The sequence below is a fragment of the Monodon monoceros genome, unplaced genomic scaffold (assembly GCF_005190385.1).
Source record: "Monodon monoceros isolate NGI ecotype Baffin Bay Population unplaced genomic scaffold, NGI_Narwhal_1 Super_Scaffold_21, whole genome shotgun sequence".
In the NCBI taxonomy this organism is placed as follows: domain Eukaryota; kingdom Metazoa; phylum Chordata; class Mammalia; order Artiodactyla; family Monodontidae; genus Monodon; species Monodon monoceros.
In genome coordinates, this window is record NW_021703778.1 from 111377033 (window position 1) to 111387842 (window position 10810).

Consider the following 10810-nt stretch of genomic DNA (forward strand, 5'->3'; position numbering starts at 1 on the left):
TAAAAACTTTGAAAGCACCTAAACCCAAACTTCACGTTACTGATGTCTTGTGAAGTCATCTGCTTCTGTAGAATCATTCAGTAGAATTAGACTGAGCTGATGAAAAGGCTCTCCCCGCCTTTATCATCAATTTTATACTTCAGCTGGTAACAGGAAAAGAGGCTGATTTTTAGGTGGATGGCATTTAAAAGCTGTTAACCACCTGAAGACAAGAGTGTATCAACTAACTTAACCACCTGCCTGTCCTGCAAGGTGACCCTGAACAGGACACTCTCTCTGGACTGGTTCCTTCCCATGTGAAATACAGAATGTTGTGCAACGGCTTGTGTTTTTCTTTAGTACTGTGGGCCTGGCACTCCGCTATACTTTTTACGTGGATAGCCTTGTGCAATTTTTCAGACAGCCCAGTTTATAAACAAGGAAACAGAGGCTCAGAGGTGGGCATCTGCTAACACTTGTCAGTGCAGTCCTATTCCTAAGCCCATGTCTTCAGGAACTTCCAGTATCATAGGGGAGATCTTTCACCAGCTCTAGAAAATGTGAATTCAGCATACTCCCCTTGGCCAAAATAATTTCCTAAAGCAGAAGTAAGGTCCTGGAATAGTTTAAATCAAGAAGATGAAAGCAGGTGACAATAAAGAACCTTCCAGCTGTAGACCAAGTGGCCTGAAAATGGTGTTTCCTATAACCATGCAACAGCCTTCCCGCCCACGCACCGGGCCCCGGCTGCCTGCAAAGCCTGGCTGGGAGGCTGGTGTAGACAGTGGGAGAAGTTGCTCTCTGAAAGGGTTCCGTGGCTGCCTGTGGTGAGTTCTCCCACACAACTCTCCGCCTCCACCTGGGGATCGAATGACTCTCAGTGTAGGAGCCCAATGACTCTCAGTGTAGGAGCCCGACAGCAGCCCAGAGGAAGTGATCACGATAATGCTGTTTGTAAAAATCTGTTTAATAAATATACATCTTAAAAGTACCAAAATAATTACCAACAAAATACACTATGTGCACTATTTACAGGGGGTAACACAAACCTTGACAGGTAGCGACTTTTAACCCCACCCCACTGACAGGTTTCACAACACACCTGTTACACGTTACTCCATACAACTGGGCCCAGCCATTGAATCCATGGTGATTCAACTGAAAAGCACAATAAATAAAATATAGTCCTTTCATCAAATTTTGAATAAGCTTTCCTCAAAACTCCACCAAAGGTGACATTAAAAAGAGGTTTTCTCTGAATTCCAATGATCCTTCTTGCCCCTCTTCCAAAGTTCATGAAAATAACAAAATGAGGGCTAATCCACCAGAGTAAAATGTTCTGGGCCAGGCAGTGTGCAGTGTGGTTATAAGTATATCCTTTTTTTTTTTTCCTTTTTCTTTTTTTTTAGAAAAATAGAACTCTTTTTTTGTACAAATATACAAAGTCCATGTTCTTTTAGACACTTTGCGAAGCTCATAACGTCAGGCGCTGGCCTCCAAGCACACAGTCATCATAGGGCAGCTAAAAAGAGAAAATAAGGTAGGTTAAACTTCCAGAGCTTTGCCAAGGGTACTGGGATGATGGTGAGGGCTGCTACTGGAAATAACTCAAGTATTCTTAGACTCCCTCTATAACCTGAATATAAATTAACTTCCTGGACTGAGGGAGTTTTCCTTTAAGGATCCTCTCCTTCAGAAAGAGCAAAAAAAACAAAAAAGACATACTCTTGGGATACTGCTTAGGGACACTCAAGTTTGAGAGCCTCATTATGTTGAGACCCTCAGAATAAGGAGGAGCTCTAGGGGACTGAGAAGGTAGAGGGAGAATGGCCTCTCTTCTTCCATTTTGCAGAGCCACGGACAAGTTAATCGGGACTCACCTCATCCTCTGTGAACTCTGACTCCGTGTCATAGCTCTCCTCATCCTCGCTCTCGGGCAGCATCTGAAGGTTCTCTAGGGTCAGCTGGCCCAGCTGCTGCTGTATCCGGGTGCTTGGGCGGCCCCAGGTGAGCTGGTACGGGGAGTAGCCCTGGTAGGTGACCCTGTTGACGTCGGCCCCACACTTCAACAAGAGCGACACCAGGTCGGGATTCTGCAGGTCAACCGCAAGATGGAGGGCAGTTCGGCCATTGCAGGGCTCCTGAAACCAAAAGGAATTTGAGAGGCTTATGGCTGAGTTTGGGGTTTCTGCTTGCAACAAAAGCACGGAATCATATGGAGGAGGGCTGGGAGCCTGATGCACTCCATCTGAAGGCGTGAGGCACTCACCTGTGCGTTGACATCAGCACCCAAGGACACCAACAGCTCCACGATGCCCAGGTAGCCATGAATAGAGGCCAAATGCAGACACGTGTGACCTAGAAGACCAAAAGTAAGAAAATATAACCCCTTGTTTCAACCCTCACTTCTCAAGCAGAACCTTTCACCTATTCTTTTAAGGGACAAATTCTTCTGAATTTGAAGAACCCAGAATCCGGGTTCTGGATGGACTTTAGTAAGGCATCAAATAGGCCTTTATGAATACATGTGTTCTCAACTTTCCACATGTTGAGAGTTTAAACCTTGCTCGGACTCCTTAAGTCGGCCCACCTCTCCCTTCCCCACGTCACCCGCCCTCTGATGGGCAGGGCAGCCAGACATACCATTGTAGTTGGTGGCTTGTAGGATGGAGTGGAGGTGCTGGGTCCCGCGGGTCTGAGTCAGGACTCCCACACTGGCCAGGCAGCCTTGCTCACAGGCAAGGTGTAAGGCGGTATTTCCTCGAAAGTCTCGGAGCTCAGGATCACAGCCAGCTTCCAGAAGTGCCTCAGCGATCTCTGGCTGGTTGGTGATCACCGCCAAGTGGAGAGGAGTCTACAGACAGAAGAGGGATAGAAAGCATAAGCCATGGATCCAACCTACAGTCTGTGTTCCCTTGAAGCCCAAGAGAAATCCTGGTGGTGGGTACTGCTCCTCCCAGGGAGGTACAAGGGGCAAAAGGCAAAATACCAGAGGCCCCAGGTGGGCTTCATAAAGCCCTCCCCAAATCAATGGAATTTTCTGTCCTCTCTAGGACGTTGGCTGATTCAGCTGTAAAAGGTCAGGTCAGATAATGACCAGGAATTGTTAATTTAGAAATCATTGGGAGGAGCTGAGCTAGCTCCAGCTTTATCACGGGGTCAGAGAGGCACGGGGCCGGGCGAGCAGCGCACCTGCTGCAGGTTGTTCTGGAAGTTGAGGAACGCCAGGTCTCCCTTCACTTGGCGGACCACTTCCATGGTCAGCACCTTCTCTTCATGGATGATGGCCAAGTGCAGGAACCTGAGGGGAAGAGAGGGAAAACCCCGCAGGGCTGGTGAGTGCGCTGCGTGAGGCCCAGGGAGGCGCGGCCCGCGGGGGATTGCGCAAGGTCGGGGTTTCTGGAGGCCGAGGCCGCGGTGTTTTCCGCGAGGTTATTATGAGCTGAGTGTTCCTGGCAGGCGCCCAGGGACTTTCCGGGCCCCCCCACTTAGGCGGCGGGCGCCGGCCAGACCGCCCAGCCCTCTCGCCGGGCCGGAACGCCCTGTACTTCCCCTCCCAGCCGCTTGGCGCCTGCCAGCGGGGCAGAAACTCCCGCCCCCCTTATGCAAGCGGGGACTTAGGGTCCCCGCCGCAGCCCCGCCCCCGGCAGAGGGGACCCGCAAGGGGGGTGGTGTGTGTGTGTATATGTGTGTGTGTGTGTGTGTGTGTGTGTTGTGTGTATGCGCGGCTGCAAGGCAGAGCTGCTGGACCACGGCCCCGGGAACCCGCCCCGATCCCCGATTCCTCGGTCCCCGAGCGCAGCCGTGCACCTTTGCACGGCCTCCGGGTCTGTGCACAGACCCCAGTCCGCCGCCGCAGCGCAGGCCCCGCGCCTCGGGCTGCAGGCCCGGCGCCCCCGCCCGGCCCCGCCACCCGGGCCCGCGACACTTACGAGTCTCCGTCCTCGGTGACCTGCTGCTTCCAAGGCTCGGCGCCGCGCGGCGCCTCCTGAGGCTCGAGGCGGATCTCCCTTAGCTCTTTCACCATCTGCTCGTACTCCTCGTCCTTCATGGAGTCCAGGCCGCTGTCGTGGCGGTCGTCCAGCAGCCGCTCCTTCTTGAGTGCGTCCCGGGGGCCCTCCATGGCCCACTCCTGGCCGGGCTCCGCGGGCTGGAACATGGCGCGGTGAGGGCTCGGACGCTGCTCCTCAGGTGCGCGGGCCAAGGGCTGCGCGGCGCACTGGCTGCTCGCGGTGTCGCAGACCGACGGGACTGCGGGTTCGGACTGTTGTGGGCTCCGCAGCGCCGCCGCGGCGCCCTATAAACGCTGGCAGGGGATTTCTCCGGGGCGGGGTCAGGCGCGGGGAATTTCCAAGCCAGTCAGACCAGAAAAGAGAACTGGCCTCGTCCTCTGCTAGGGGGAAAAAGAAGCCTAAACCCCGCTCCCGGGTTCATCAGAGAAACTCCCTGCGATGAGCCACTGGGGTCATGTACAGGGAACTTTTTGATGAAAGCTGAGTGGCTGGAAAGTCCTCCCGACCAGGCCCCCTCCCCCGGTACTTCCCTGCAGCCTGCACTCAGTAATCCTGATCCCCTGCAAGAAACCTTCTTTCCCTGGGGTTTCCCATGATCGATTTGATTTGGGGTCGTCTGCTCCTGAGATCCCAAGGACGCAGGCCTGCAGGGCGGTTCTCTATTGGGGTTTGCAGACCTGCAGGTCTTCTCCTGTTTTTAAAAAATGTTTTCTTTGATCTTTTGAATACGCGAGTGGAAATGTTGGCTGGGTATAGGGATTCACTTCCCCAGACGTCTCTGCAGGAAGGACGCACTGGCGGCTGCCTCTGCGTTCCTGCCAATACCAGGCTCTTGGCAGTGCAGGGACGTGTAGCCCCCAGCCCCCCACTCAGGTAGAAGTTGTGAAAGTTCTGGCGTTGAAAACCTAAATGCTTGGAGAACCCTCAAATCATTTCCTCGGGATTAACAATCCTGCTGACTGGGGGAGGGGCAAGCACTCTGCCCTGTATGCGGGAAAATGCTGAATATGACCATAATATTTTTCAAGGAAAGCAAGGTGTTAATCTTTGTAGTAGAGTTGTAGACACCTTGCCATAACAAAATAATTATTGAGGTCGTTTTCCCTGATTTGCACTGTGCTGCTGCAGAGAACGGATCTTTAACCTACTTCTGGGTGCCCAGCTGGGTGACTTTCCAGAAGCATTTGGAGAAGGTGGCTGAAGAATGGGTTGAGTAGTGCCTTATCCAAGATTGGGCCTTAAGGTTGGCTAAGAAAGTAATTGCCAGGGATACTGCAGGAGCTCAAGGCAGCCCCAGCGTGGCCTTCATCCTGCCCCTGCTGGCTCCTTGCTCTCCTGCCTGGGGGAGGACAGCAGCTGGACCTATCCATGCCGTATGGGTAGCCACCGGAGGCTCACCATCCTCGGGTCTCATCTGCAGAAATAGAACTTATGCTCTCTGCCCCACCCCCATCTCCTAGCCAATGAGAGGAATGCATTCATCTGTTTCTAGAACTGGTCCAGGCAAAATAAAGCAACTTGGGTCAGCGTTCTTCAGAATGCGCCCTAGGAAGCCTCTATAGTTTTGCAGAGATTTCTGGTGATTATTGCAATCGTCTTCAACTTGACTGGCCGTGTACTAACCAACCCTTCACCTCTCCTCATCTCCCCTTTCCCCACTCCCCTACCCTCAATATCCGAATGTAGGAAATCTGGGCCAATGTGGGTGAGAGACAAAATATGAGGGGAAAAAAAGTAAAATCAAGAAATAAACCTTCAGGGTAGTAATGGTCACATACTAAAATGAAAACTTCCCAGGAATAGACACCGTATGTCTCTGCAGGCATGTGATATACAAATACATAATTATTAGGCAAGGCGGAACGAGAACTCTAAGTAGGAGATCTCAGTTCCCAGCTCTACCTCCAATTAACTGCGTATTAGTTGGAGAGAGTAGCTACCTTTGCTATGGGATACCTGCTTTTATAATAACAAGATTGGATTTAATGCTGTTTAGATTTTTTCCCCAGATTAAAAATTGTATTACTTGACCACAAATGCTTGTGTAACTTTGCTAAGGGTGACCATGTCTCTTAGAAATATCACAGTATAAATTTTTGAAGGGCTCCAACACTTTCTGCAACACATTGTTAGTTCTCAGAACTAATCTTGTAAGTAAGAACTATTGTTCCTACTTTCCTAAAAAGAAACTGAAATGCAGAGAAATTTACCTAGGCATCCCATGGCAGTTTATCTAATTTCTATCCCAACGTAGTAATCATTTGGCCAAAGCAGTCATGGTATTAACACTTTTGAAAACACCTTGTGAAAATGAGACTGAATACACTGTAATTTGGAAGATATGCAAAGTATTTTCTACTCCAGTTGTTAGGTAAAATAGAGGGTAGATGTTCCCCCATCTGGGGATATTCACACCTATAAAAAAAGGCACAGAAATATCAAACTCTGAATTCCCACTTACAAAGGATACCTTAGAAGACGATTATTAGCTGCAGGTTTAAAAATGATCATTGAAAAAAAATCATGCCTAAGTCAAAAGTATCTCAGGAATAAGTTTTCTTTGCACCTGCCGTGATGGCTTTCTGTAGCTGAAGGCCTTGGGCAATTGGTGGTCTTTATTCCTGATTGTTTAGTGTGACACCTAGTGGTAAGAGTCAGGTCCAGGCATTCCCTGATTTATCATGGCGCTTTGGAAATTTTGGGAGGTGCTGAGCCTTGATGACCTGTCCCTGTGGTGGGGATTCCCAGGGAGGTCCCTTTTGTTTTTCTGCAACCTGGGAGACAGTTTTGAATAACGTGATCCAACAAGTTTTCCCTCTATCATATGCTCTATATGGTTTAAATCAACAAACATTACAACTTGGGTGGTAGAGAACATACTTGGAAATCAGAAAACAGATGGAGCAGAAGAAAGCAAAACTGATTGTTGGTTTAGAAAGACCTTTGCACACTTAGAGTTCTCCCTACCTCATTGTCAAGCATTTTAGCTAATCTTGACCATTTTAAAGATGTTAAAGCCTTTTAATGTCGTTTGGCTTTATTTGGTTTGTTTTGGGCCACACCATGCGGCTTACGGGATCTTAGTTCCTGGACCAGGGATCGAACCCAGGGCCTGGCAGTGAAAGCTTGGAGTCCTAACCACTGGACAGCCCGGGAATTCCCATTTTTTTTTTTTTTTCTTAAATGCAAAAGGCAAAAGAATGAATAAGTTAACCTTGAAGCTGCACAGGATACAGCCATAGGGAAGGACAGGATGGCCAGGTTATGCTCGCCTGCTGCAGTGGGGGCAGGAGCATCCCTGTGGGAAAAGGAGCACCATCAAGGCCTGGTGTGATTGCAGGCACCTTGTGCACTCTTCCTGGGTGGGAGATGCACAGTGTGGATTGAACCTTCTGCCTGGGGTGCCCAGTGGCCTGGCAGCATGGAGATATTTCTATAAGTTCAACCAGGTGGTCCAACGTATTTGGCTTTTCTTAAAACATCGTGGGCAGGGTGTCCCGTATCAGTTGCCAAAAATTGTTTTAGCCCCAGCAAACCAAACTCCTGAAGAAGGCTGCCCGTGGCTCACTGCAGCCAGGCTGGAAGAGAGGGGAGCCGTGACAGAGCCCTGGAGGGCAAGCGAGTCAGGCATGCTGCTGATGGAGGCCCCACTGTGAAATTCTGAATTTATATTTTGCCTCCAATCCCAGGCTAAGTTTTCTTTCCTCTTGTGGTGGTTAGCAACTGCATCCGTCCACCCCTGTCAGAATCTGGGGCTCCCAAGCTCTGGAGCTTTCCCCACAGAAAAGCAGCTGTCAGGACTTTGATTTGTGGTGACCTGAAAATAAGACTGTCAAAGCCTTCAGGGGTTTCTTTTGCTGCAATAAATCCTGCAGTTTAAAGGGAGTCACAGTTTTAAAGGGTCTTATTCTCAAATACCTTCCTATAGGGGCCAGGCAGTTTTCACAGATGAGCGAAGCCGACCATGTGAGTCCAAGAGGGAGTGGTGGCATCTCTGACTGAGAGAGTATGTCCCTCACACTCAGCTCAGACAATTTTTGCCAAGTAGCACCTGGAGTTCAGCACTGATATTCCATTGTTTAAAAAAAATCGGAAAATGGATTTTGATGTGAAAAATTTCAAATCTTAAAGCATTGTAAAAAAAAAAAAAAAAAACCCCCAAACAAAATGCATTCCTGCATCTTTTGGCTAAATTGAGCCTGCAGGCCTTGAGTGTAGAACCTCTTTTTTCAGCCCAAGGTATGATGTTTTCGTGGTGCTTTGGGGGAAGGCACCCGCCTTCCCCTCCCTTGGCACCACAGGGTCTCTACTCCTCTGTGTAACTGTAACCGGAGGCTGGGAGTGGAGAGTGTCTGTCCAGGAAGTTCCATCTGCCCCTGCAGGCAGGGTTGGAATCACTAAGCCTGGAAAAGAGAGTTCACCCTTCCCCCAAAAACGTTTCAACACTCTCCTGTAAAATAAGTGTAACAAGTTCAACAAAGTTCTGATTTTTCTTACAAAGATTACTTAGGTTTTTTTAAACACTCAAATGCTTTCAATAAACCTCTCCTCGAGGTGTTCCTGCTTGGCTGGTGCCTCAACCTTGTGCCCTCTGCCAGTTGGGTACCCGGTGGCTGCCGGGGAGGGAGGGGGCCTGCACGTGTCACCTGTGGCCTCAATTCCTGGCTCTCCCTTTTCGCTGTTTGTGGCAGTAACCAAGTGGTCGCTAAAGGTGTGAGGGTGATTCACGTTCTGTTGTGTTCAGAGAGGAGTAGTTGGATTAGGAAGGGGGTGGAGGCTTAAGAGCCCACTGCTTCCTCTGCAGGCCAATACATTTGCTACTTTGGCTTGGGTGTAAATTCACTCTGAGTTCAGTCAGGGTAGGAGGGGACTTAGCGCCAGGGCACTCCCACACAAAGGCCTGGTACTCAGCAGGATTGGGGACCTACGTGAGAGGAGGTCCCTGCCCTTGGGCACCACAAGCAGGGGAGAAGCTCATGACCCCTCTCAGCATCAGAGGCAAAAGCACCACCAGAAACTATACGGGGATGTGGATATTTCTTCCCCTCTGTGGTCTAAGGTCTTGGGAATTGTGTAGGACAAAGGTAAACAGAATCATAGCTGCGTCATAGGTAATCATAGAGGAATCATAGATTCGCTTCAGTTTATAAATAGAGTGAAGACTTAGGAACCTTGATCCTCAGCCCTTTCTTGTAATCACCAAGATAATGTCTTTCCCAAACCTCCTTTTAGACCCTCTGTTCTCTGAAGTAGAGCCCCAGATTACTTGAATAAATATTAAAAATTGAGATGTGTCTTGGAGTCTTATCTCTGAGGCTGTTAATGGGGGATACCTATAAAAAAATCGATTCTGAAAGTTATTCTTAGGCTTTTTATTTTTTCAGTTGATGTATAGCTGATTTACAATATTGTGTTTCAGGTGTACAGCAAAGTGATTCATGTATATATGTATATATATATTTCAGACTATTTTCTATCATAGGTTACTACAAGATACTAAGTTTCCTGTGCTACACAGCAAATCCTTGTTGCTTATCTATTTTATATATAGTAGTGTGTATCTGTTAATCCCATACTCTTAGGCTGATCTTTACATGCTGAAAACAAATGAGAGAGTAAGAGGAAGGGTCACAAACAGAAGCCATGAGCGGAGAGAAAGGGGGAAATTGGCCTGGAACATTTTTCCTTTGTTACTGGGTCTCAGCTGTCAGAGCCCAGTCCCATGACTGTCACATATTCCCTCTGGCTAAGTCACTCAGCTTGGCTCCAAAGTGCTCATCATTTCCTATATCCCACAGCTGTTTATATAGGCCATGGTTCAGGGATTATTTTACCAAGAACACTGACATTTTCAGAAAATGAGGTCGATTAATGCATCATCAAATCTTTAATGCTAATATTTGAAAATTGGGCCATTTAGAAGAGAAATTAAAGAGCATGGGAGATAGGGAGTAGGGGTGCCCCTACCTTCATTGACTGAAACTCAAGAGGCCAGGGGAATGGGGTGGGGGTAAGAGCATGCGTGCAGGTCTTGGTAAATAATCTACATGAACACGATGATGGAGAAAGGGCAGGGAAGCACGCGTACAACCTGGTCACAAGGTTGGCTCGGCTGCCTTGAAGGGCTCAGATTCACCCCCAAGTGGCCAGGGCATCAGGGCAGGAGGTAGAGGGAAGGATGAGTGTTCACAGGAGAAAGAGGAGGCTACATACAGGGCAGGAGCATGGAGTAAGGGGGCTTAGATAGGGAGCCACAGTGGAATTTTCTTTCACGAATGGCAGAATCCAGGCAAGATAAGGAGCGCAGTATGGATGGTACTGCCTGCAGCGACATCTTCAGGCTGTCTGTGGAATAACTGTTCTCCGAGGAATCACATTTTAAAAAAAATATATTTATTTATTTGGCTGCTTCGGGTCTTCGTTGCGGCGCGCGGGCCTCTCTAGTTGTGGCGTGCAGGTTTTCTCTCTCTCTAGTTGTGGCACACGGCCTTCAGAGCCTGTGGGCTCTGTAGTTTGCGGCCCGCGGGCTCTCTAGTTGAGGCGCGCGAGCTCAGTAGTTGTGGCACGCGGGCTTAGTTGCCCCGACCAGGGATCAAACCCGTGTCCCCTGCATTGGAAGGCAGATTCTTTACCACTGGACCACCAGGGAAGTTCCCACATTTTCTTAAGGAGGGGATTGCAGGAAAGCTGGCTGGAGGATGTGCTCTGAGATTGGGTATTTAGGTGTGACTATGGTGCATCATTTATCACAGCCCTGCGGAGAGCTGTGAGTGTTCCCTCTCCTGAAATCCCTATAGCTGATCCGTTCAGTTTATGCT

At 49.2% G+C, this 10810-nt stretch overlaps 1 protein-coding gene across 1 annotated transcript; it reads right to left on the reverse strand.

Annotated features, from left to right (window-relative positions):
• Positions 1–1251: 1251 nt before the first annotated feature.
• Positions 1252–4515, reverse strand: NFKBIA (NFKB inhibitor alpha). The gene is made up of 6 exons (XM_029239411.1): positions 3912–4515; positions 3172–3280; positions 2623–2833; positions 2249–2337; positions 1860–2120; positions 1252–1501 (listed from the first exon to the last, which is right to left on the reverse strand). The coding sequence occupies exons 1-6, from the start codon at positions 4136–4138 to the stop codon at positions 1454–1456; spliced, it is 945 nt and encodes a 314-aa protein (XP_029095244.1). The 5' UTR covers positions 4139–4515; the 3' UTR covers positions 1252–1453.
• Positions 4516–10810: the final 6295 nt, after the last annotated feature.

Excerpts from the sequence above, each read along its gene's own strand:
- NFKBIA (XM_029239411.1), bottom strand. The coding sequence starts at position 4,138 with ATGTTCCAGCCCGCGGAGCCCGGCCAGGAGTGGGCCATGGAGGGCCCC. Across the intron at positions 3,281-3,911 it reads GTCACCGAGGACGGAGACTC|GTTCCTGCACTTGGCCATCA; the intron begins GTAAGTGTCGCG and ends TCTTCCCCTCAG. Across the intron at positions 2,338-2,622 it reads ACAAGCCACCAACTACAATG|GTCACACGTGTCTGCATTTG; the intron begins GTATGTCTGGCT and ends TTGGTCTTCTAG.